The sequence below is a fragment of the Clinocottus analis genome, unplaced genomic scaffold (assembly GCF_023055335.1).
Source record: "Clinocottus analis isolate CAN_PGR_092001 unplaced genomic scaffold, fCliAna1.0.p SCAF_18, whole genome shotgun sequence".
Lineage (NCBI taxonomy): Eukaryota > Metazoa > Chordata > Actinopteri > Perciformes > Cottidae > Clinocottus > Clinocottus analis.
In genome coordinates this window covers 2177501-2204529 of record NW_027175909.1, presented here as the reverse complement: position 1 = coordinate 2204529, position 27029 = coordinate 2177501, and the positions used below count along the sequence as shown (strand labels likewise).

At 43.4% G+C, this 27029-nt stretch overlaps 1 protein-coding gene across 1 annotated transcript in view; it reads right to left on the bottom strand.

Moving 5' to 3' along the window:
* Window positions 1–829: 829 nt before the first annotated feature.
* The window catches only part of tgfbr1b (transforming growth factor, beta receptor 1 b), a 50433-nt gene continuing 24233 nt past the window's right edge, over window positions 830–27029 (bottom strand). Inside the window, exons 2-9 of the mRNA XM_068581276.1 lie at window positions 20634–20882; window positions 19335–19604; window positions 16577–16807; window positions 14524–14691; window positions 14221–14377; window positions 6021–6145; window positions 5799–5929; window positions 830–2933 (exon numbers count right to left, since the gene is read on the bottom strand). Coding sequence (XP_068437377.1) covers window positions 2808–2933; window positions 5799–5929; window positions 6021–6145; window positions 14221–14377; window positions 14524–14691; window positions 16577–16807; window positions 19335–19604; window positions 20634–20882 — 1457 coding nt within the window. The 3' untranslated portion in view covers window positions 830–2807. The remainder of the gene's footprint in view (window positions 2934–5798; window positions 5930–6020; window positions 6146–14220; window positions 14378–14523; window positions 14692–16576; window positions 16808–19334; window positions 19605–20633; window positions 20883–27029) is intronic.

Sequence of the window (27029 nt, the reverse complement as noted above, 5' to 3'; positions counted from 1 at the left end):
GGGGGGGGTTTACATCCAATGGCAGCTCTCGCCTCGACAAGTAAAGCGAGGCGGACAACCAAGTAGCAGCACATCAATACATCATGTATCCATGAAGAAAAAACTAAAACAATGGGAGAAAAACCAACCACACCCACATCCAAATTGCCACACAGGTAAACGCCCCTGCGGTGGTTCAGAAGTGCACTTATTACTGAACAATCCAGAAAGACTCTGAGCTAATCGCGGTCCGGCAGACCTATTGGTTTACTGGATGTCTTGGTGATTGAAAGCTCAACACTTTCTTTAGGGTGACTAGGTTTAGGTGTATGGCAATTCAGACAACAGAACGAACACTTGACTGAAACAAACCGTTAAATCAGGTGCTACATACATTTGTTTGTCCTTTAGATAGAATAATGACACTACCTTTATCATAGCAATCAATTCTATTTATATATATAATTTCTTCATAAAAAAAAATAAAGAAAAACATAGGAGCAGATTCTGACTCTTATGTGTTGGTCCCTTAAGGCTTGCTAAGCTGAAATCACATTTTTAAACGTGTATTAATTTTCATCTTTTGTTTTGCGTAAATGTACATTCTAGTAGAAAAAATCATTTTCCACAGCAAAAAGGAAAAAAGAAATACATAACCTGGAAAATCTATGGCTTAGTAAATCTCCGTTTGCTATATTTTTTAAGTAAATGTACCTCAGCGTAGTTGATTATCCTACAAAGAAGGAAACGCTTGAGAAGGTTGATTTGCATTGCCGTGCCGTCGACAGCGCCAAATGTGAGAAGAACACAAAAAAAGATCCAAGAGTTTACATTTATAGGGCAACATCAGTAATGCTTCGTGTCCTTTTTTTTTTCAATTTCCCCCGAAAAGCCGCAGGGGGGCTTTTTGGTGGCATTGTTTTTTTTCCAACGAAACACAGTTCGAGGTGCTGAAGTTTAGGTTCCAGGCTCCGTCCTGCAGGGAGGAGAAGCTGTACAATGAGTTGTTGCTGAGGTGGTTGGGTGTTCAGGTGTGGGGGAGCGTTGACCAAATGGCACCAGAGAGTCGGCTGGCTTGTGGGTGCTGCGACGGCGTTGTGTGTGTGTGTGTGCCCCTCCTTGCTTTCCGTCCCTACTTCTTGGGGTGTGCATAGTACTAGCTCGCTGTACGATTAGGCATGGCTCCGTCCTTGGACACACACACACACTCAGAGTTGCATATGCGCCAAGGCAAAGACACGCCACAGCAACCGACATGAGAGGAGTTTGGGTTGTTAAAGCGCTGGCACTTTCCGGTTACAGCTGGCTGTGGAAGGCATGGTGGCAGCTGATTGTTGTCGGTGCTGTTGTTGTTCTTGCTGTTTGTGGTTTAGCAGAGCAGAGTATAGAAAATAGATACATTTATCTACTGTATATTGCATATGTTGCAGCATGTTCGCCATAAAAGAAAGGAAAAAAAGAATGAGGTCATCGTGTCCAGTTTTGTTTTGCAAAAAATTTAAAATATTTAACTCCTGACACCAGAAAGAAAGTTAAAAAACAAAAAAGAAATGCCAATAAATTAAACTGACCTGTTGGACTCCCTGACCACACGGAGGGAGACGAGGATTAACAACAGTAACAAATGAAAAATGTTGCAGACATGAGAGATTCTGCGCGCAACTCAGCTAGATGAAGAACAGCTGAAGACCATTGTTTGTATGGACCCAACGTGGGGAAGTCCAAGCTTCAGTTCCCAACGCTACTGGAACTCGACTCGAGAGTAGGGCTGCAAACTGCCTCACATCCAAAAGCGTTTTACTCTGTCGGGTTGATTCCGACTCTCTGAAATACTTTTCTAGCAGGAAAGCGGGGAATGGAGAACGCATCTCCCAACACACTGTGTATGCCACAATGCAACGTTGGGCCAAATGTGTATAAGTAAAGCATAGGCAAAATAGAAAGTTTTTTCCCAAATAAAAAAAAGCCTGCTCGTCGTTGGATTTGAACCCAAAGAAAAGACAAGCGGATCAACTGTCCATTCTCTGAAACGCTTTACTCACCCCTATTTGAGTGTATCCGAAGAACACAACTAGTTCCATTTAGATTTTCAACACATTTTGTGTTTCTAAAAGGTGGACTTTCCCCCCATTATTCGCATTATTTTAAGATGTAATGAGCAACTTGCAGCCCTACTGAAGTAACTCAACTCTCCGATGAAACCAAATAAATGCTAATATACAAATGGGGGCAGGAGAGGGATGGTTGGGATTTGATGATGAAGATGTGAGGCGATGAGTGCGAAACCTCCGGCAGATCAAAGGCCTTACAGGTGAATTCCCAGCAGCCTGGCTGGCCTTGTTTACCTGATGGGGTCTGAGCATTTATCGTTTTTTTTTTTTTGGTGTTTTTTTTTTTTTGCATGAAGAGTGGTGAAGTGGGACTTGAGATGGACACCAGTACTCCCGATGGGTCTTTTCGGAGACTTTATGTAAGCATCTGTTGTTGACCCATCCATCCAGACGTTCAAGTGTGTAATGACACCTCAGTGCAACACAAACACAAAGCTCCTCACTTCCAGATGCATGACTCAGCAATGAATGAACTGCAATGAGGAATAGAAAAATAAAAATAGAAAGAGCAAAGGGAATAAGAATTATTCCATTCTCTTTAAATTAGAGGGGAGGAACAGTTGATGAAGGTGATTAGGGTCATAATGCTATCGATATGAATGCCAGTCACAGGTGTGTGTGTGTGTGTGTGTGTGTGTGTGTGTGTGTGTGTGTGTGTGTGTGAGTGTGTGTGTGTGTGTGTGTGTGTGTGTGAGTGTGTGTGTGTGGTAGGTATGTCTACATCTTGATTCCCTCCTGTTGGCTGAGCTGTGACAGGGTTTTCTTGATTCGGAGAGCGGTGAGTCGGGCGGCGCTGTTGGCATACCAACACTCCCTCATTATCTTAGCCATCACCCGCAAGGCCTGCAGAGAAGAGAGAGAGAGACACACACAAAAGTTCAGTAAAACATGAGAGAGGGACAGGTTGACTTCTTTGGAAAGATCTGAGAAAGCAGGTAATACAGGGATTTAGAAAGTAAGACGAGTAGGCAACAGTTCCTGAACCACCGGGCAGACTCAGCTTACACCTGCTGATGTAGGTATATCCCAGTATTTACCATATTAAGTCATTTTGCCGTAAGCTCTAAAGTTTTTCTCCATTCAGTTTTGCCTTAATTGCTTCTAAAGCATTTTTTTTTTCAATAAGCTATTGGTACAAATGATTAAGACGACAGTCTTGTGGCTCAAGATACAACACTTCCAAGAGGAAGAAGTAGTCCAAGGTGTGAAATTGGTGTAAATAAATTCCATCACCATTCCACACTTGCATATAAAAACCTAAAGCTTAAAATAGCAAACGGGCCTCTGTATGTTTCCACTTTGTCTTGCTTCATCATTTGTTATTTTCTGGAAAACCTTTTTTTTCCCTCAAAATAAATTATTTAAAAATTCTTTGTATATCCATTGGCAGGGCTGTAAACAGCAACTGGTATGTATGAGTTAACATGTCTGTGTGAGCCATCGCTCACAACTACGGAACTTCCAGGAGTGTTTATTAAGGTGGCCGACACATCCCAGTCCTCCATTCATCTGGTGGATTAGTGCCAACTCTACATTGCCACTGTCTCCTTAAGCAGAGCGAGCCGACGCTCCTTTCTTACGTCAAGGCTTTCAGATTCAAATGCTTTTACACAACGCTTCAACCTGTCAACCTGATTTATGGTGGGCTGGCTGAAGAAATAAATAAATAAATAAGTGTCCGGACCAACACAAGTTGGCTCTGAATGATTAGTTCTTAGACTGGGTGAGGGGGGTCTTCATTTTCGGTCACGGACCCTCACATCGACCTACATGGTGCCTCGTTTGATCCTATTTACTCACAAAGGCCCGTACGGGTACATAACAGTTGGAGCGGTGGCTCTTCAGGTCCAGCTACCATCTCTCTTATATGATTCATACTTTTGGTTCATACTGCTCTTCAAAGAAAGGACTAGCACCTCGTCCCCCGAGCATCCGTGATGTTTATTATGTATTTTCTTTGTGAGGATTGTTAAACTAAAATGTGTCGGAGTGTGGCGGTGAGTATGTCGGGAGGTGTGTTATGGCCGTAAACATAATAGTGCGATGTGTGCACAATTTACTTGTCGATGAATACAAAAAGAAAACGCTTCATCAAAGAAACCAAAAAGATTAGTTTTAGTTCATGTTTTGTGTGATACCTTACAGAATTTGAATCAACGAGTCGACCCTCATTTCCTGGTTCATAAAAATAACAGTCGTAGTGACAAATGAACAAAGCTACCTCCAATCATTGGAAACTGCTTGATAAAAAATCTATAACGTCCTCCAGCAGGCAACACTAGTTGATTGATAAATAATAGGTCTGCTGATCAAGGTGGCTGGTACCAGTCCACTGGGAAAGTTACATTTATGTGCAGAGATCATAAAGCGTTGGTGTTTGCACTTCACAGAGTATATATTTGGAGGTAGGTAGAAAGCCACACTGGCATTCTTCATCGGCCATTTCTAGTGACAACCGATTAGCTGGACTTACTTCTGAAACAGGCACTGCCTAGTTATAGCTAGCTAGACCGGTTTGTCTGTCTGCATGAGCTTCACTACTGCAGTTTGTAGTTCATTGTGCTCGTTGTAGTCCTGTGTGTTCCGGTTTAATGGAGACAGGTTAGCCAAGATAGCACTTTTTTAAAAGCTGTGTACATCCGTTTAGATGGTCTGTTATGTCCCAATTGATTGGCTGGAGCTTTTCATCAGGGTTTTATTGAGATTCCACTGAGATGGAGGAGAACCTTCCCATGGAGGGGAATTAGGCCTTCTTTGGTTTCATTCAGACACACGGTATGATGTTGCTAAGCTAGCTGGGCACGAGGAAAAAAAGAGTACAGCTGCGGTTAAAAAAATCAACACGCTGCCCTTGGCTCAAAGGTCTCGTCACCCCGTGTTGAGAGAGGATTTCTCAGGATGTTCTTTGGGGCAGTGAGAGAAACATGATCCTTATGGTAAAAACCAGGCGCGGGTATTATAATTGGAGACAAGAAGGCAGATTCATTCCAGATCCACAAATATAAACGGCTGTCTGGTTGTTGCCAGACAAAAGGTGGCGGACGTCAAAGGACACAACAGACGACAACAAATTTCTGGTTTGAACAGCCGAGAAAGAGTTGGCGACTATGTGGTCCTGTCTGACTGAGCTGGATTCATCGTGCATCACGTAATATTTGTTTTGGGGAACAGTAAGATCAAATTAAATTGTAATGACTCTCAACACAGTAAGCAAACTAATACTACTTTCTGTGAAGTGTGCATGTGTTTGTGGTACAATACAGTGAAAACTAACTGAATCCAGAGACTGATTCAACACACTCACACACCCTCCCTCCCTCTCGGCTGAGTGGTTGCTTCTCTCTGTGGATTACGGAAACCAGCCTGCCTGTGTGTGTTTCACGTAAGTGAGAAGGAGTCAGGGCATAGCTGTTGCAGCGGACGCAAGATTACAGCACTGCGCTATTGATGAGCCGACCGCCGAGAACGGCGAGCAACCGCTATGTACACGTGTTCATTATTGGGAAATTATTTTCAATTATTTATGTGTCATACTACTGCCTCGCTACTGTAGATGGAAACTAGACTGGTGAACTGAAGCCTATGGACTCACCGATACCCTCATGGGGAAAAAGATTTGTTTCCTAAAATTCTACAAATTACAATGGAACGCCTTGGGGAGAATCCATCTACCCCGACTTCACAAAGAGGCGGTTGTGCGTGTCCTACCTCACAGCTCTGCCAGCGGTTGGGAATGTTGGGCCGAAGTTTCTGCTCACAAACCACCTTCCTCATCTCCTCCACCGACGGATCCGACTGAACCAGGTCATAGTAGGGCAGCTGGTAGTCTTCATGGATGCCTGACAGAAAAACAAACAAGGTGGTTTTTACCTCCGTACTCTAACTATTCATTGCTCCCTTCCTCGTTTAGCCTTCGCATTGGCGCCTCACCTCCCATGGAGCAGCGGCTGGCGATCTCCCAAAAGACCAGGCCCATGGCGTAGATGTCAGCCCGCTTGAAAGACTCAAAGTGTTTCATGTTTATGGAGTCGTCCAGGACCTCCGGAGCCATATACCTGAGCGGAGAGATGAGACAATTGTCAAAATTGTTCTTGCTTACGCAGTCATTGTTTGTACCATGACAGTAAAATTATTACATTTCATGGAATGAGTTGCTCAATTACACAGATATGCGTGGGAAGAGAATAACCACCAAAACTGTACTGAAGGAATCAGACTTTGAGCGCCAACACAGAACCAGCATTATTTAAGAAAAAAGGTCTATTGAGGCAACATTGTTGTATTTTACAGATACCAATTAATCTTTTTGACTAAATAATGACGGTACACGTTCAAAACTGTTAAGTGGATAAGATTAAATTAAAGAGGTGATTTGGATGAGGGTTAAGCTAGATAAGTGAAATCGATGTCACAAATATTTACGAATTGGAAATCGTATCACCGGAGTTATTGCGGCTCAGAGGTACAATCAAATCAAAGCGATAAATTGCTGGTTTGAGTCTCAGCCCCTCTACATGATGACACTTAGTGTAGAGCGCTAGAAAGGCGCTATGCAAATGCAGGTCCGTTTACAAAACAAAAGCCCTCCACTAGACGTTGTACAGTGAGAAGCTTTGCTTACCTCAAACAATCTTTGCAACCAACAAAATCAAAAGTAGTATTGTCAATATTAATTAACAATTGATTTATTTAAAAAAAAAGAAAATCCATATCCAATCCATTTTTATTCCCTTTTGCTCTCTCCAAGCAGCTGCAGAAAGAAAACACAGCTTTGTGCTCCCGGGTCCTCATTTGACATTCCTTAATGGAAACACTGTTGGCCTTTTAAAACACGCTAGAACGCAAGCGTCAGACACTTTCAATCCGTTTGTACAGTAACATATTAAGCCAAAAGCTTCTGAAGACGGAGGAGATGATAAAGTCCATGCTTACAAAGCCTTTTCGCTTAAACTAAACCAAATTGATTCATTGAATGACTTGTGCCAAACAGTCCATGTGGAATGATTTAGATACATCAGGTCCTGTAACATCACTCCCCACACTCCTCTTAATTAGAAATCGAGTAAAGAATCCTCCTGTTTTAATATCCTCTGTCTGCTTTGCCACCGGTGTTCTGCCTTCAGATCCCACATTGTTGTTCATCCTCAAGTGTTAGAAGAAAAGGAAAAAAAGACGTTTTTGTGCTTCCATCTTAATTCTGTTAAGCGCAAAATATACCAGAAAGAAAGAAGTAGGGCTTAAGAGAAAATATGATAATTAAAGTGAATTCAAATGTTCACAAACTCTGTAAAACCGCAGAAACAGTTTTGAAGTACCAATCTATAAATAATCGCAACATTATTTGGGGCATTAACAGCTTTTTTAGCCGTGACATGAAGAACATCCTTTCCCCTCACTTCGATAAATCCCTGCAGCCATCTGAAGTCAGCAGGATGGATGTGAGTGATGCCTCCAGAGACTCTAATTTGAAAAGTGCCTCATTGGGAGCCCTGATTGAATCATGTGAACATAACAGCAGGGCGCTGCAAAGTTCCTATGTTTGCTAAACCTGTGGGCGCTGCTGCGCCGCTGATGTTCCGGATTCAACGGTGCCCTTGAATACTGGATCTCCCACTCTGGCCATGAGAGAGAAACTCTTAATTTAATTCTTGAACTGAGCGGGGAAGAAATAATGACTGGAGCACTTCTGTGTCGCTTAAATGACATCACAGACACCTTCAATATTTTTTTAAAAACTTGAGAGAAAATGTAATTATGTTGCAAAGAGGTTAATTAAATTTAAAAAGAAAGCTGGCTTTATTTACATCAGTCAGTGCGTTTACATGATGGTATCAATTCGAATCTTGCTTTCGGACTATGCTATCTTTCGGGGCAACTGCTATTATCCTAATATACATGGCAGTGAATGAATCAAATCATTGGCCGAAAGCATGTGATATCCGATACAATAGGTGGCGCTGTCTTCATTACATGTAGTGGTGATACAGCCATCTCCGCTTGACCTCTTCACTCTTCATAATGGAGAGAACCCCGCTACCTTCGGTGGTTGTCGGGGAGCTAGCGGAGAGCAAACAGGGAACTAGCAGCAGCACTAGCTGGCTACATCAGAGAGCTAGCGGCGCACCCACCTAAGGTTGTATCGGCTCGTAACCCGACTTTTACGTTTGTTTGTCTCTGCCGGCCGGCTCCCGGCAGTGACAACTTGACTTCCGGGTCATGACCTGGGAGGGAAGGAGGGAGAAGGGCGGAGGGATCTCGAGGATGCGCAAAGAGGCATAGTCCAGTTCCTAATCCAATTCACCGTTCACATGCCGCGATGTCCGAATTATCAACCGAGTCAGATCGAGTTATCCAGGGGTGTTAATCGGATCGTAGTCGGACCGCACTTATTCAAACAAAAGGTGTTTACATGAAAGGGATAATTCGATTTCACTGACTGTAAATAACTTACAGTCAGTGAAAACACACACAAGCAGATTACCACAGTGGAGCACAAACACCCAGACTCCCTGCTCATTGTTCTTGGGGACTTTAACAGCGCAAACCTCAGCAAAGAACTGCTAAAATACAGACAGCACATCAAGTGTAGCATCAGGGACAACAACATACTGGACCACTGTTACCATGCAATAAAAGGACGCATAGCGTTTAGTCCCTCGTGCAGCTTTGGGACTCTCTGACCACTGCCTTCCATCTTCTCCCGTCCTACAGGCAGAAACTAAAATCTGCAAAGCCTGTGGTGAAGACTGAAGAAATGGACCACAGAGGCGAAGCTGGAGCTACAGTCCTGCTTTGCCTCCACTGATTGGAGTGTTTTTAAGGCTGCTGCTACAGACTTCGATGAGCTCACTGACACTGTGACATCATACATCAGCTTTTGTGAAGACATGTGTGTGCAGACTAAAACCTTGCGAACATTCAACAACAATAAACCCTGGTTCACTGCAAGACTCAGGCAGGTTCGTCAGGCTAAAGAGAAGGCTTACAGTAGTGGGGACAGGATTCTGTACAACCAGGCCAGGAACATACTGACGAGGGAGATCAGAGTAGTTAAGAAGAGCTACACTAAAAAGCTGGAAAAAAAGTGTTCAGCCAACGACCCCTCATCAGTTGGGCGAGGCCTGGAAATACTCACCAACTACAACAGACCATCCCCCCACTGAGAACAATTACCGACAACCTGAATGGGTTCTACTGCAGGTTTGACAAGCCCACTTCCATCCCGTCCAACTACCCCATCATCGAACAATCACCTTCACCACCTCAACTCTCTGCCCTCTCCTCACCTCTTCCATCCAACCCCCCAGGAGGATCCGCGAAGAGGATGTGAGTCGGCTCTTCCACAAACAGAAGATCAGAAAGGCTTCGGGCCCAGACGGCGTGTCCCCTCCCGCCTGAAAGTCTGTGCTGACCAGCTGGGCCCCATCTTCACGCTGATCTTCAATCGATCACTGGAGCTGTGTGAAGTGCCCTCTTGCTTCAAGCGCTCCTTGATCATCCCGGTCCCCAAGAAATCCTCCATCACAGGATTAAATGACGCCAGACTCGTCGCCCTGACGTTTGTGGTCATAAAATCCTTTGAAAGACTGGTGTTGACAGATCTGAAGGACATCAAAGGGCCCCTGCTGGAACCCCTGCAGTTTGCCTACCGAGCAAACAGGTCGGCGGATGATGCAATAAATATGGGACTGCACCATATGCTGCAACACCTCGACTCCCCAGGGACTTACGCAAGTCTGCATATAGACAGGAGGTTGAACAGCTGGTCCTCTGGTGTGGTCAGAGCCACCTGGAGCTGAACAAGTCCAAGACTGTAGAGATGATAGTGGACTTAAGGCGGAGCCCCCCAACACTTCCCCAAGTCACCATACACAACAGCACTGTTTCTGCGGTGGAGACCTTCAGGTTTCTTGGATCCACAATCTCCTGGGACCTGAAGTGGGCCTCCAACATCAACACCATCCGCAAGAAGGCCCAGCAGAAGCTGTACTTTCTGCACCAGCTCAGGAAATACAACTTGCCTCAGGAGCAGCTGATCCTGTTTTACTCTACCATCATCCAGTCTGTCCTCTGCTCTTTCATCACTGTGTGGTTTGAGTAGGCCACCAAACAAGACAGAGCCAGACTGCAACGGATCGTCAGGTCTGCAGAGAGAACTACTGGTTCCAGCCTGCCCTCGATCCTGGACTTGTACACCTCCAGAGTCAGGAAGCTCCAACTCCTCCCCTCTGGTAGGCGCTACAGAACACTGTATGCCAAAACCACCAGACACAAGAACAGCTTTTTTCCACTGGCCTGATGAACAATTGAACAATTAATCAGACACTTCCACCTGCACTAGCTGCACTTTCTGGACTACTACCGTCTTATTTTTTTGGGTCTTTCTTTTATATTTATCTTTTTATATCTTGCGCTTGCACTGAAAAGAAATACAAAGCGCAGAATCCGGTGTCAAATTCTTTGTATGTGAAAATGTACATGGCTATTAAAGCTGATTCTGATGTATTTGTGCTGTGATCAAAGATTGTGTTGACGCGGACCGCAACCGCTGTAATTGGTCCGCTCAGAACGTAATTTCCGGCAGTTGCTTTTTTTTTTTTTAGTGGTCGTACAGACCACCTTTGCAAACGTCTTCTGACGCCTGCGCTTCAACATTTGCAATATAAGCATTTGCTCTTCAATTTTGATGATCTCCGACTGAAAGCACACAGCCACACCCTACTGGTGGCACAGCAGCGAATTGCAGAGCAACGTGGTCCCTCGACGCAGAACTTCGAATGCTCAATGACGGCGTAGGGTCGACAGCGTAAGTACGCAGTCGACCTGACGCAGAAGCATAAACTAGGCTTCATGGAGTGCATCTCGAGGGGAGAAAACTTGAGTTACCCGTTCTGTTAAATTTTTCATTTAAGGAATGATCGTCAATGATTTCCAAGCAAAGGAGCAATGGAGGGGACATATTGATATGAATGCAGTAGACAAGATGGTAAGCTACAACACATTTCGACAGGAGATCCACGACGTACTCCAAACCCGAGTGGCCCTGGAGTTAAGAAAGATGACGCAGCCCTTACAAGGAAACGGAGAATCGACGGAGATCCTACTCCAGATGGCACGAGATATCAGTGTGTTGTTGTTCAAAGTCGAACAGCTTTACATAAGCGGGACTCAAATCTTTAGGTGCTAAAACAGATGGCTTAATTAACTAGAAAAGTGCACTCGGCACCTGCAGTTCAGAGGTGTGTCTGCAACGACGCGGCTGAATTGTGTGATTGAAGAAACCCAACCCACAGTTGGTTGACCCCCAAAGTCTAGACGTGCAAGTTGTTGTAAATCACATTAAAACACACCGATGTATGCAACAAATCGGCTCAAAGTCGTCGTATAAGACACGCCGTACAATCTTTGATTAGTTAATTAATATCACCAAGTGTGTGTACCGATAATATGTTAGCCATTCGACAAACACACCACCCAAAACATTATAAGAAAGCCGCAGAGTAGTGGCCAATAGGTACGCAGCAGTGTGTTCCGACAGCCAAACACTACGCGAAAACGTTACCCCGCCTAGGTTGGAGATGCACATCTACCTAGTGGTCGGGAGCCAGTTTAGATTAGTAAGTGAGGAGTCAGCAGGCAGACAACTGCTGTATGAAACTGGAAATAAAAGGTGTTTGGAGAAAGTGAGAGTCGCCATAACCACCAGAGGTCCTTGAGTCTGCAGCAATAACTGCCCACCAAAAATATGATGGCAGTTTGCTGCGGCAGAACGAGAGATTATCTGTAGACAGACTCACTCACTTACTTACTTAACTAATAGCATGATCCTCCTGGCGGAGATAATGAAATCAGTATGCGTTCACATTGCAAACCAAATTACATGTTGTCTAATAAAGAGTTGGACTGATTCTTTGCTGGCAGCTAGGCATAATGAAGTTTAAAAAAAAGAAACACTGGTGGGATTAGACCATCAATATGCAACATGGAGTCTCCCCTGACCCGAGGCTCATTGAATCATTTAGTGGCACTGGAATACGCCTGCAGCATCAAACCATCGGCCCAGACACGGAGCAAGGAAATGTTATAAACAAGTAAGAAGAAAAAGAAGAAAAAGAAGAAGAAGAGCGGGAGGAAAGTTATGCTGTGGGAAGGAGGAAAGAGAAGAATGCTGCCCTCAATGTTCTGCTAACTTTACAACCCCGCAGGTAGAGAAGTCTACATATTAGAACAATAGACATGTGGACAGAGACTCACAAAGGGAAAGTTAGAACCCACATCAGTCTGGGAAAGAAGTAGGAGGAGGTGAATGGCTATTTGTGTGGTGACTGTAACACAGTTGTACTTCATCAGCTTTCACTCAGATATTTTTTTCAGTTTCAATTAAATGTGACTTTGTACAACAAAAGCACACACACAAACAATTAGTAATTTTAAGGAGAGGAAAACTCCTTCCAGACAGCGACAAGGCTAAGAGGGTTACAGAGACGTTTTTTTTTTTTTTGGGGGTAAGAATTCTAATAAAACAAGAGTGTAAAACAACTGTTTTTTTTTGTCATGCACTGCAATGTAGAGCAATACGCGGGATTGATTTAAATAACTTTAAGAAGGGTGCTACATAGAGCTTTGGTAGCATTTCTATTGCTTCTCGGCATGGCACCAGCTGAGCTGGCGGTTTGCAGCTAGTGTTGCTAATGCTGCTTTTAGTGCAAACGGCAAAAACAGTGCTGACATAGCTAACAGTGTTTACCTGAGGGGGAATCAAGAGTGTGGGTGCAAGGCATTCCACAGTGACTAACAGCTGCAACCACCTTATGAGAGCAGTGCAGAGTGGCAGCCGTGAGCCAACCATTGGGGCACATGCATTTAAAGCCCGTCGTCGTCAAAGAATGGAAAAGCTCGGATTGAAACACACGCTCACACAAAGGGAGAGCGACCTCAGTCTCATCAAGCACTGCATCGGATACCGGCACCATCACAAAATCCTGGTTAGCCGACAGAATTCGCAGAAACCTCCCTGACTCGACCCAGTTTGTTGCATGTCCTTAAGTTGCACCAGGAGTAGAAAGCAATAACTCAAGGCTGCATGGTGGCAGTCTTGGAAGAGTGTTTGGGAAGTTGGGGCAGAAGATTCAGTTCAGGGTCCATGACGTACCTAAGTCCTGTTGTCCACTGTAAATACACGCCGCTAATCTCTGCTGCTTGGAGCAGCGACCGTTTCCACCCTTTGTAATGACCTGCCTACACAGTGTTTCAAGTAGGGTTGTCACAATACCAAAAGTATGACTTTGATACAATACCTGCCATAAATATCCTGATACTCTATACTTACGATACCAGAATTTGATTTAATACCACAAATGGGATATGATACCACAAATACGATACTGGTATATTTATCTCTAATAGTAATAAAGAAAACATCTGTATTCTTGCCTTTTTTACAAGCTTGTTGCTGCCCAGCCTTTTGAACACTTAACAAATGGCATTAATATTAGTATTAGCCTACAGCAAGATATTGATGAAAACTACATGGCATCTTAGCATTAATTATACAGGGCTATGTAGGCCTATTGTTTGGGTTGTCTATCTGCTTTGCCATGTTTTACGTGTTGCTGCCATTGGTCTGTGTGGCTTTGAAACCAGTTTTGCAGACAAGTCTCTTTGTGTCACTGGGCTTTTCTTTAAAGACTGCAATGTAGCCAAAGTATTTCTAGATTTCATTTCTGGCATCTTTTTTTCCAACAAGCCATGTCTCCCCTGATCACTCGGTGTGAGTGAGCACGGCCTGTTGCATGTGTGAGCACCGGGCAACCCTGCCTCCTTGAGCTCCGTCCGTACATGCAGGCAGCAAAGGGAGCGGACCAGTGAGTGCGCTCTGATTCACGCCATTTTAATGAAATATCGATACAAATAAATTTACAAAATCGTATAATTTTTTATGTAAGAGTACCGCGGTACTTTTTAAGTATAGATATACCGTGCAACATTAGTTTCAAGACGGGACAAAATGACCATGCCAGACACGTCCTGATGGAATCCTGATGGATACAGAACTAGAAGATGGTGTCCCCCGCCAAGTTAACTGTTTCTAAGGAAATGGGGTAAAGGGCTGTGTGCGGCATGCAGGTACCTTTTGGTTCCCACTCTGTGGTTTGGTGCGATGTCGATGGTGTCAGTGGCCGAGTCGTGGCGGACAGCGAGACCCAGGTCTGCGATGCAGCAGGTCCCGTTTTTTTTCACCAGAATGTTCTTTGACTTCAGGTCTCTGTGTGCGATAGCCGGCTTCCCTGGAGACAGATGGACGTACGTTCAACAGAAACCGGCTGACGTAGGCCAGCTGTACCTCACACATGATGCACACTTATGTAGGAAGGAGCGTATGTGTATGGGACAGATATAAGTGTGTGTGTGTGTGTCTGTGTGTGTCTCTCACCTTGTGTTCCCACTATCTCCATGTGGAGGTGGGCGAGCCCGCTGGCCGTGGACAGGGACAGCTTGATCATGCCCTCCACAGTGACGGTGTAGCGGTTCAGGTAGTCAAACAGGGAGCCGTGCTCGTGGTAATCCGACACCAGCCACAGCTGAGTCCACGTCCCGTTATCTATGCAAAGACAGGCAGACGAGCAAGGAGACAAAAAGGTTCATGATAAAACCGCCTGCTTCCTCCTTTTGCTCTCCCAACAAAGAGCCCGTCTTATGATATAGTGCTAAAATGTTGTGGACATGCAACTTTTGCGATCAGATGCACCAGATTTTAATTTGTCCACTTTTGACAATTCTATGTAACCTGCCTAATAAGCTTGTGATATTTTATGATCAAAGAAACGACTGTAAAACAGTGGATTGATTTATCTCATTTCCAATAAATCCTTCACAATACAATTACCCTGTTATTTTTGGCACTTACTCTTCCTCCCTGCAGTATTAGTAGACTTGTTTTTATGGAAGAATAGCCTCGAAAAAGTTTTGCTTATTTGATGAACACATTTTTGTATAATTTCATCAAAAATATAATTCACATGATTCTGTTATTCAAAAGCCTTTTTATTGTGAAGCAGAAAATTAGGAAATCTTTTGTTTTCCTCAGCAGCAAACTAACAGGACTCAGACAGCAGGTCTCAGATGACCTCCAGCCCTGTGTTTCTTCCTCTATTCCCTTTGCTCTTGTTGGAAGAAACATTGTTATCATATAATGCCAAGGGCAATCTAAAGATGTAATGGTGGGATGAAGCCATGAATTCATGGTGGCCTTGGTGTATTGATAACCTTAAGCTATTTAAGAAGGTAGTGCTTGGCTCATTTTTTGAGCAGACTTGGATATGCAATTTGTCTATCACGTTGTACTTCTGACTCTGCTCCTTCCTTGCAATGAATACATGTCCTGATTGATGATTTTACCACCAGGTGTCGAGTAAATTTTTTGAACAGCTTTCCTCTGGGGAGGGGCTCCCTTCTGGTGGGATGTTGAGGAGACCTTCGTTGAATAAATAAATTGCCCGATTGTACCCATATGCTGTTCACACCTCACTGAGATTCTGACTAAAAGACCATCTCAGCAGGTGAACCAACGGCAACAAAGTCCGATACAAACGTGACAGTAACCGCGTGATTGTACGACAAAAACTGATTGGAAAGCGCAACCACTGCCTCATTCTGCATGCCATGAGAACCATTTAGGTTGCTCAGATATGTCATCAATTGTATGTACTGGTATGTAGTGGTACTAAAATAGTTTTCAAGAAATCAGAGTGCAGTTTGAACTTAATGGGATGTTTTAGCAGGTTTTCGACTCAAACAATTGTCTATGAAGTGGCAGAGACAGATTTATTAAGATTTAAATGTTTGAGCAATATTATCAGGAACATCGTTTGGGCACTTTTGATTAAAAGGTAAAGAGATCTGATCGGCAGTTTCATACATAATTATTAAGCATGTGCAGACGCCTTCTGCTCCTTCTTGCTAATGCAAACCAGAAACTACCTCAACAAATTAGAAAGCTATGCAACCTAACAGTAATTTTAAAAAAAGGGAAAAGATGTGTGTGTGTGTGTGTGTGTGTGTGTGTGTGTGTGTGTGTGTGTGTGTGTGTGTGTGTGTGTGTGTGTGTGTGTGTGTGTGTGTGTGTGAGCTGTCAGACTGTGTGGTAATGTGTACTTGGCCTTGGCTGAGGAATGTTCCTCCCCCACACTGTCTACTAGCCGGTCTATTTACAATGAATCTCTGTTAAAGGCTTCACCTGTTTACCAGAGCTGCTTCTCTAGTCCGAACAGCTCAAGGTTCACTTGTAATTACCAGCCCAGCCGGATGAAGATCTCTTTTACAGGTTTAGGAGTCGAATACACTCAAATCAACCCTCTTCTTTGATCGCACTTTAATTAGCATCTGTTGTCATCCAAATTATTCCTGCTCCTTCTCAATGGCTCTAGTCTGACTTTGGTTCCGTTTTTCCCTGTGTGTGCACTCTGATCTTGTGTGGGGTTTCTCACCTTTGTTGTCGGCGGCGATGAAGCCCAGGATGTTCTCATGCCTCAGCATCACAGTCTGGTAAATCTCGGCCTCGCGGAACCAGGAGCGCTCCTCGCGGGAGGAGAAGATCTTCACGGCTACCTCCTCTCCGCGCCACTTGCCTCGCCACACCTCCCCGAAGCGGCCCTTCCCGATGCTCTCCTGGAGGATGATGGTCCTGGCGATGGTCCTCTGGACCAACAGCGGTAGGCCTAGAGGGAGAAGCAGGGTTCAGAAAGAATAGGCTTAGTTGTTTATTTTGGTAAACTTCTTCAGATGAAGGCAATCTGTAAGTTTGAGTAACGCCAGAACCGGTCCACTGACGATGCAGTTAACATCATCCACAAGCACATAGAGGGCAAGAACACCTATGCAAGACTGCTTTTCATAGACTTCACCTCAGCATTCAGTACAGTCATGCCACATAAACTCTCTCAAAAAATCTCAGTGGCGGGCCGTCATGGCCAGCAAGGCCGTCTCTGCTGGCCTAAACAAAATTGCAAAGTAGCTATTTTATAGTCGCATTATTATTTTTTTTAAGAATCAAAAATTATATATATTTTATAATGTAATTGTTTTTAACAAATACACTGCATCTATTATAATATTTTTTCCCTATTAAATATATACATACACATATATATATATATACACACATACACATATATGTACATATATATATATATATATGTACACATATATATATATATATATATATATATATGTACACATATATATATATATATATATATATATGTACATATATATATATATATATGTATATATATGTATATATATGTATATATATGTATATATATATATATATGTATATATATGTATATATATATATATATATATATATATATATATATATATATATATATATATATATATATATATATATGTATATACACACACACACACACACACACACACACACACACACACACACACACACACACACACACACACACACACACACACACACACACACACACACACACACACACACACACACACACACACACCCCTTTATGACTCCTGACGCTTTCATCGATTGAGCAACAACAGATTTGTGAGTATTTGCTATTTGCTGTTAGTCAGACACAATCATTTCTGTTTCACTTCAAACATTACTTAACTATTCCCATATGTTTATCGCTGGCTGACTGGAAAAACAGGAAATGAAAACGCATAATGAAAAAAACTCAAGTCAGCAGATAAAAGAAGAGCAAAGTCATGTGCATGTGTGAGAATATTTATTTTCGCTGCAGTTCACCCATCTTTAATCTTTATCTTGTTTGGAGAAGTGAAATAGAGTTTCCGTATCTTGCATGTGCCCAGTTAGATTTTCCAACAAGAAAATAAGAAGAAATGCTAGGACAGATGCAACTCTGTCCAAGCATGGACTCTGTCCAGAAACTGACGATGAGGAAATGACAGCGGAATGAGAATCCTCATCCGATTTCAACATTCACCACACACAAATTCTGACTCAGTACAGTGATTAAAACAGCACACGCGCGCACGCACACGCACGCACACATTTCGCTTGGCAGCTTGTCGGAGGTGCCAGTCTCCTCAGAGAGGTGCTAATTCATGGCTAACATGGAGAACAGCTTTTGCCAGTGCAGAGTGTGTGTTTAAGCAGTTGCACAGTCTAAAGCTGCAAACGTCTGTTGCATGTACACATATACACACGAGCACACACACGAAAACGGAAAAAAACATGCACTTCATTAATCCTCTTAGGGAAGTTCTTCTCTGCATTTAACCCATCTTTAACTAAAGAGCAGTGGGCTGCCCTGTGAGGCGCCCAGTGAGCAACCAGGGTTTGGGCGTCTTGCTCAGAGTACACTTCAAACTACGAGGGAACTGGGAATTGAACCGGCTACCTTGTAGTAACGGGATGACCACTCACCCCCCTGAGCTACAGCCGCAGACGTGTAGTCCAAGTTTTCAAAACTTAGTTTCATAAACGGAATGAAAAAGCCTCACGCTACAACTCACTGAGACTACTTCCTGCCAAGGTGCAGTAACTTTCTGGAGCTTTGACGTCGCCGCAAGGTTGCCTGGCAACCGGCAGACACTTGTTGTGCTTTATTCTGCACAACCATCCATTCTCATTTATGTGAGGATCTACACTGCCAGGTCCAAAAAAAAAGTCACCACCAAAAAAAAGGTACACACACTAATATTTCGTTGGACTGCCTTTAGCTTTGATTGCGGCACACATTTGCTGTGGCATTGTTTCTGCAATGTCCCAAGATTTTTTTACATCCAGTGTTGAATTAATTTCTCACCAAGATCTTGTATTGATGATGGTTGAGTCTGACCGCCGTGCAAAGCCTTTTCAGCACATCCCAAAGATTCTCAATGGGGTTAAGGTCTGGACTCTGTGTTGGCCAATCCATGTGTGAAAATGATGTCTTATGCTTCCTGAACCACTCTTTCACAATTTGAGCCCGATGAATCCTGGCATTGTCATCTTGGAATATGGCCGTGCCATCAGGGAAGAAAAAATCCATTGAACTGGCCATTGCTAAAACCGAGACCTGACCAACTGCAGCAACCCCAGATCATAGCACAGCCCCCACAGGCTTGCACAGTAGACAGTAGTAGTTAAATCTAGGTGGCGACTTTTCTTTTGGCCCGGCAGTGTATTATTAGTATCAGTCCAATACACACACACACACACACACACACACACACACACACACACACACACACACACACTACCTGATCCAGAGCCTGATGTGGTCATGTCGTAGATGAGGTCCTTCAACGTCGTTCCCACGGTGATGAAGGGGTGATCCATGGAGGGGTCCTCTTCATTGGGCACCCGGTGGTGGTGGTGGTGGTGGGCTCCAGCGGCCCCGGCCCCCAGGCCTCGGTGGCTGTGGCAGACGTAGAATGCCAGGACCAGGAGCAGGCAGAGCACGCACACAGGGCAGGCGATCACCGCTGCAAGGGCCACGGGTCCCAGAGGGGGAGGCTTCTCAGCGGGACCTACATGACGGACGGGAGAAGAACACACGGGTTAGTGAAGATGAAGTGAGCCGGATCGAAAGCTGTGACCTGCGAGTGTGCTGGGTCATGTCTGGCTCAAAGATCAACGCGCGGGGGATCAGGGGAGGCCGCGAACTATTGGGAAGGTTCACTTTGAGCATACTGACTGCTGGCAAGTAGCAGGGCTGAAGCCACAAGCCAGGAAGCTGATAGGCCAAGTGGTGCGGGGGTACACTCCATCTGCTAGGCTGATGGGAGAGTTGGCCTGAAGCACACACACACCTCTGTAAGGAGATTAAATACACCTCTAGACAGAAGATCCAGCTGACCTACAAAGTCAGAATCCTCCACTACTGTTATAGTCTCTACCATTGCATGCTCTACCATTGCATGCTGGGATGTATTCTTGTCTCCTGGAAACTTAAGAATAACTGAATGGAAACTATAAAATCAAGGAATATCTGTTTGTTTGTCAGTCTGTGCAGCGTCCAATTTGAGGGCAATTTACATTCAAAATAAATAAACTCATATTGGAGCAGCATGACCGGGAGTAAGTCGCAACTTGGGGTGTTTCCCCCCCATGAGAAAGACTTGATACCAATTAATAACAAACAAAAATGTTTCTGCTGGCACCTTAGATTGAATCCATACTTCATTCTATAACCGCAGTGGTCACACCAAAGCAAGCAGCTAATATTTGGAAATTAACTTAGCCGACAGAGTTGTGTATTTCAGGGCCGGATTTTTTAACCCCTTTACTTACTAGGAATGTTGGTTTATTTAGTGGTGTAAGATGAATGCTACTTAAAACTTTTGCCCTGAACTATTAATACTACACAAATAATACATATACATTTCCTTTAAAAAGACGTGATTAAGTGAAATGAAAACCTGCAGTCTGTCTGTTCTTCATGGGATGGGGTAAGTCCGTGCAACTCCTTGCTTTGGTTCTTGACATTTGTTATTGACATTAAAGCCTTTCTGAAAAACAGAGACAATGTAAAGAACTGTTTGTTGTTGTTTTTTTACCAGGGATTTCCAGGTTGGGCTCCTTGTTGCAGTAGTCCGTGTTGCAGCACATTGGGTAAATTCCGGAGTCACGCTTGACGGACGGGGCGCAGATAAAAGGCCGGTCTCGCGGGATGAGCTCGTTCTCGCGCACACACTGCCGTTGCTCGGTGGTGAGCTGGCTACCCGACTTGCGGATGGCGACGAAGCAGACGCCATCCGTCGTGCAGCTGGAGTTGGCGCTGCAGCGGTCACAGTGACACTGAAGGGCTGGAGGAAGGAGGAGAGAAAAAACGATTGAGACTTTGAATACCAAAGTAGACACGGACATGATTCTTACTGTCCTGAGTTCTGTTTGTCACTAAACTCCAACACTCATATCCAAGGCTTTTCAATCAGAGCTTTATGCACTCTCTCAACTGTGTGTGTATGTGTGCGTGTGCGTGTGCGTGTGCGTGTGTGTGTGTGTGTGTGAGCTGTGAGGTAGACTCACACGCGTGCGTGCGCGCGTGCGTGCGCGCGTGCGTGTTCTTGCTGAGGGCATGTGAGACATTACAACAGTCATACTTTACACAGACTTGTCTTCCTACAAATGTTTGCACAGTTACTGGCACTCTGCTGAAGCACTGCACACACAGAACAAGAAGGTCAGGCGGGTCTCTTAATCAGCCTTTTACTAAAAAACTGTGTTACATTGATTTTTATTTATTATTAACATCATATTACGTCCTTGAAGGGCTAAGAGAGCGAGAGAGAGAGCGTGATGGACCCTCTGTCCATCACTTTCTCGCGAGAGAGGCAAACAGCTATTTCTCTCTGCTGATTTCGACGGGGGTTCATGAATTCTAAATCCATTCAAATTGATGGATGTATTATTTGAAACAGCAGCCGTATGATGTTGTTCAACATTTCTAAGCCTTTAGCCAAGATGGTGCTCTGATGGATGGTGCAGCTTAGTCTACATGGGGATTCATTCACGCTCACAAAGGAGATTTATTGAGCCCTTTTCAAATATGCATTACCAGTAAATACAATAGGGTGTTATTTATACCAGAATAGGCACATACTTCATGATTTATTAAAAACAGACATTCCACAGCGCCAAACAGTCAAACTGGAACGATCCTTTGTTTCCTTTGGATTGCTCCACCGATGGAGGGGATGTGAACGAAAACTTTTTAGTCGAGGAACACTTGATCTTTAACACAATTTCGTCGACTGGCATGAACAAGGTATTTTAAAAAACGACTAAAGAATGAGAAGGGAAACATCCTGGCAAGCGAACTCACGTTCGAACCCACCCAGATTTGTCCAATGAATGAAGCAGCATAACGTTATACAGGTTACACACGGCAGTGTTCCCACAATTGCCTCGAAAAGAAATTTCTTTGCTACCTCCTGTTTTTCCAGATACAATATTAAGTGATGATCTATAGGCCCCTGTGCAAGGGGGATCTTGCGTATCAGCGTAAAACCAGAGTATACATTTACTGTTAAAATGACAAAATTAAAATAAAATTAAAATTAAAAATAGCAGGGCTGAGATTCAAACCACCGATCCCCTAATTCATTTGTGGTGTTTATAAGATTTTGGCGGTCACCGAGGAGTTCCTTGAGTTGATCCCCATGACAGACACCACGACAGTGAATTATATTTTAGCGCTCTCGTAGAAGCGCTGGACCGGATCAGAGTGGACTGGACCCGTTCTGTCTCAGTGGGCTACAGACGATCCACCGTCGATGATGGGGAGAAAAACATAAATTCTGTGAGAAAGTATAAGCTGCAAATGGAGGATAACGTTTTTGGACATTTCACTGTATTTTTCACCGCTAGGCATTGTGTTGCAAGTCAATTAAAATGGATCACGTCATGAAAGTGGCGTCACAAACGCGTCACAAAAATAGGGAATCTGCAGAGAGCCCAGGCAGACAAACGGTGGGCTGATGTCTGAATTGTTGGTCTTTATGTTTCTAATTTATTGAAAGAACCTAAAATAGGGTTTATCATCCAAAAACCTTCACCACTGATTTAAACATAGAGACATATTGTCATTAGCTATGCGTTATTTTGCTGTGATTTTACATATCCAGCTCACTTAAGATCAAAATTTGCAGCATGTGGCCGCTTCACTAAAATGCGTTTGACACCCATGCTCTACAACATAAGATTATCCATTTCTATATACAGTAAAAGCTATTCACATGTAAATGTTTTTTATAAACGCATCTTAATTCTGTGCTCAATAGTTTCATTTTATTACTATTTTACACATCATCCAATAACATTTTTCAGGGCAACAGTTTCAATTTCCATGTAAGTTCACTTTTGCTCAGTTTCCATGACTTCTCCAAACCTAGAAAATGAAGAAAAAAATTCCATGTTTTCCAGGTGTTGTGGGAACCCCGCATGGGCTGTGTGTTTTGATGCAGCCACAGTGGAACCCATCTAAACTCTCCTCCTAATGCACACACTTTATATAGTTTCAATTTATGTCACTTGTATTTTCCCTCTCGTAGCACAAGAGATGCTTTTCAGTTTTATAGCTCATTGTGACCTGTTCAGTGTATATACAGTGTGATTTTAAAGGGTTTGAAATGTTCCTTATTTATATAAAAACTGTTTACCAAAGTTGCCAGAGAGCAAACTGCTACTAATGTCACTTCAATATATATGAAAAGAAACAGATCCTTATGCACGTGTTATTTTCCCCCTATGCCGAACTTGCAACTGGGTTGTGAACTGCGACCTCTGTGTAGCTTTACACATCTACTTCCTGGTTCCAACAGACAGCCATTTTGCAGGCTAGACTTTATACCATTTGTTAAAAAATAACTACATTTAATCCTGAGTTCACACTACATGGCATCAGTAAAAACTAGTGCTGTCATATTAGCACGTTATTAACGGCGTTCACGCAAACCAATTTTAACACCGTCAATTGTATTAACGGCGTTAACGCATTTTAATTTCTCATCGCCGGATGTAGCTGAACAAGAGGCAAAACGATAGGCACGCCGTTTGAGCTTGGAAGCAGAATAACGTTACGGTTTGAAATGAATGAATGGTGAGCGCGATACGGCAAAATGAATGATAAGACGTGGTTCCCTTGACAAGACCGAAGTGGTATGAGCCATTTGTCATTGTGAACTGAGCTATTATTGTAGCTATCCAGTCCGAAATACCACTCGATAGCCAAGCACACAGCTGACGCTAACTCTGCGCCCCCTCGTCATAGCCAGACACGAATGGATGACTTGGGACAGAAACACATGGACACCACAACAAAGAACAAACGTATTGCAGCCATAGCTAAATGATGCTACTGCGTGTAGCCTGTTAACGTTGTGGAGGACGAGGATCTAACTGATATAATACACATCGCATCCAACGACAGGACCTATTTATAAAATAAAACATTTGCAGTTTTTCACGTTAAGAGCATTAAAAGGAAAAAAAAAAAAAGTGATTTGAAATGTGATTCGAAAAATCAGAACAGAGCAAGAAAATTTCAATAACGGGTACGTCTCTAATTCAAGCTAACCGCTAAGCTCTAACTAACAGAGTAAGCGTTGCTGCATGAAGAAGAAAAACAACACAAACACACACACACACGGGCTGTGGAGCAAAGGGGCAGAGTGTCTGACACAGTGCGACGTGTACACTGGTGCAGCATCTTCACAGGGATTTCAGACAAAGAATAATTAAGTCAATGCAAGTAAAAAAGGGTGCATTAATTCTACAAGAAGAAACACACGCACTACCAATCTGAGAATGTTATTGCGTTCTCAAAGTTATATATGAAATAGGCCACTCTCACTCCTGGAATTCATGGAATAGTCAGGAGGGAAATTTCAGACAGACTAAATGAAACAACAGCAAAACAGTGACTGTGTGTGAGTTCATGTTGTGGAGCAGGAAAAAGAAGACAAATCAAGTGGTGGACGACAGGATTTTAAAAAGCCAGCTGACACTTGTGTCCTTCGACTCAGCCTCAGAGCAGTCAGATGCAGACGATTGATCGATCACTCATTCACTCACTCACACACACACACACACTCCAGTGTGTATTGAATGGCTCTGCTGACAGGAAGTGGTCTTCGGTGTTCTGCTGGTCTGAAGTGGATTTTATGAATGGTATTATGAATTTGCTTTTCTGTGTTGCTTCATGGAGCAGTGATGGGGGTGAGAGAGGATCCACAAAGTCCAGTTTAAGTAACAGATCCTTGAGTTCATGAGATAGGATTGTTTACCCCTCTAATCATACAACAACTGCGGGACTCGTGTCAGTAAACGGATGTCTTCTAACAACCCAAACAGGTTTCGACGTGCATGCGTGTGCAGATGAGGTGCGAGTGGACCTGATCAGGGATCTCATAGCAGACGGTGAATCAGCACTTAGACAAGATTAGGCAAACCAGACAGACCAGTCTCCAGATGAGCCAGAAGTCTTTGGTATTGTTTCTGGTAGTCAACGCCACAGACAAGTCAGCAACAGTCAAACAAACACAGTATTTCTGTTATTAACTTATTGTTGTCATAGAGCACAGTTTGAAGGGGAAGTAGTCATCTGCAGAGATTTCCAATTTCAGCAAGTCCCCAAACAAACATCGGAACGCTTTAATAAAACAACTGAACAATAAACCAAACAATAAAATGATCTGCTGCTACTTTTGATCCAGACTGAAGACCTCCTCTCAGCAGCAAAGCAGAGTCCTTTTACACATGAAGCGTCGGCAGATACCAAGAAAAGAAAAGAAGAAAAGAAAGCAAAGGAAAAGAGCCCTTTAGACTTTGGCTTGTGCAGTACCTACTTTTGTTTTGAAAAGAACTTTGAGTCAATATCGAGCAAAAGAGCAACACGCATCTGTCTGCTGGAGAACAAATGGAGAGTACTCTTTACGCTTTTGAAAGGATTACCGGTATTTGACAAAAAAAGAGCCACGCTGTCAGCATTTATCCCCACACCACTCCCTACTTCACAATAAAAGGAAAGCTTACAACATTGCATTTGGATTGCACTGTTTTTATCGCATCTCATCTACTTTTTGTCGGGACAGCTCAGACCTCCACCCACAGCAAGCCACCTGGTATTTGGCCTTTGAAAAACACGCTGAATACCATTTTTTAACCAAGCTATTCTGGAGCTCTAAAGCTAACAACTTTTCTTTTCCTCTATGCTTAAAGTTCACTAGGCTGCGAAATAGACCATAGGTGGAAAGAATGGGAGTGGGAGGACTGGGAAAGTAGGCCAGCTGTTCATTCTTCAAGTTTAATCCAGAGAGTTTCAAATGATTTAGAGAAAAGGCTCTTGTCACCGTGTGCACTGGCTCCGACCAAACAAGCTTAGTACAGTCCTGCAACAGCCACATAACACTTTTTTTGTCGGGGTTAGCACGTTGACTTATGTTTCAGAACCAATTCTGCATTTTTCATTTCTTCAATAGTCTGACTTGTCAATGTATTCCCAGAATGTTGAAGTCGAAGTGGAGGCAGCGCTACCTGCAGGTTCAGTCTATGCAGGACATGTATAACTTAATTCATACCACGTCAGTGTTTCCCCTACCATTATAATAAGGGGGCGGGGCGCCCGACTGAAAAAACCAGCCGCCTCGATGTAACTCTACACCTTGTTATGTTATTCAACAAACTAAACGGCCGTATTTTATTGACGGGTTCTACACGACAGTGTGTCATTTCTGTCTCTACGGTGATCCAAATGAAACGAGCCAAAGTGCTCGTCTCTTGTTCCAACAATGAGCTGCTGGCTTCACACGTTAGAAAGTACACAGACTAAGTAACTAATAAGTACATAATAAATGCCTTTACTTTCAGGTAAATGTTTACGGTTAACAAATTACGTTGCGTATGCGCAACTCTTTGGCGTTTTGCCAAAATCCAATCTCCGCAAAGTCTCTGTGAAGTCGTCTTTTCTGCTTTTCCGTCTCTCAAAACCGGAAAGAGATCTCCTCCCAACATGGAGAGTAAACTGAGAGAAGCCGTATCAAGTCTACAACCACGTTATAAAAATGTGTTTAGAGGAAAGCAGCTCACTGCAGCACTAATACTGATACAACCTGATGCTGTTTTGTTCTGCAATTTGCTTCTAGTTTTCCAAAATGACCCATTTAGTAGTAACTACATATCATTTATTTTTTGCACAGATAGAACTTTATTTTTATTGTTTTAAGTGATTGCAATTTTGTTTTTTTTTGTAGTCTGACGGGGCAATTTGGTTAAATTGAAAGTTATTGTTCTTTATTCTGTTTATTATTTAAAAAAGCACAGTTGCAGTCACAAAATGATGTTATTTACAGAAAAAGTAATGCTTTTTGGTGTTTGTGTCAATGTCGGTGTCAATGTCGGTGTCGTCGAGGTCCCCCCCCCTGAAGCTGTAAACCTAGGGGAAACACTGCACG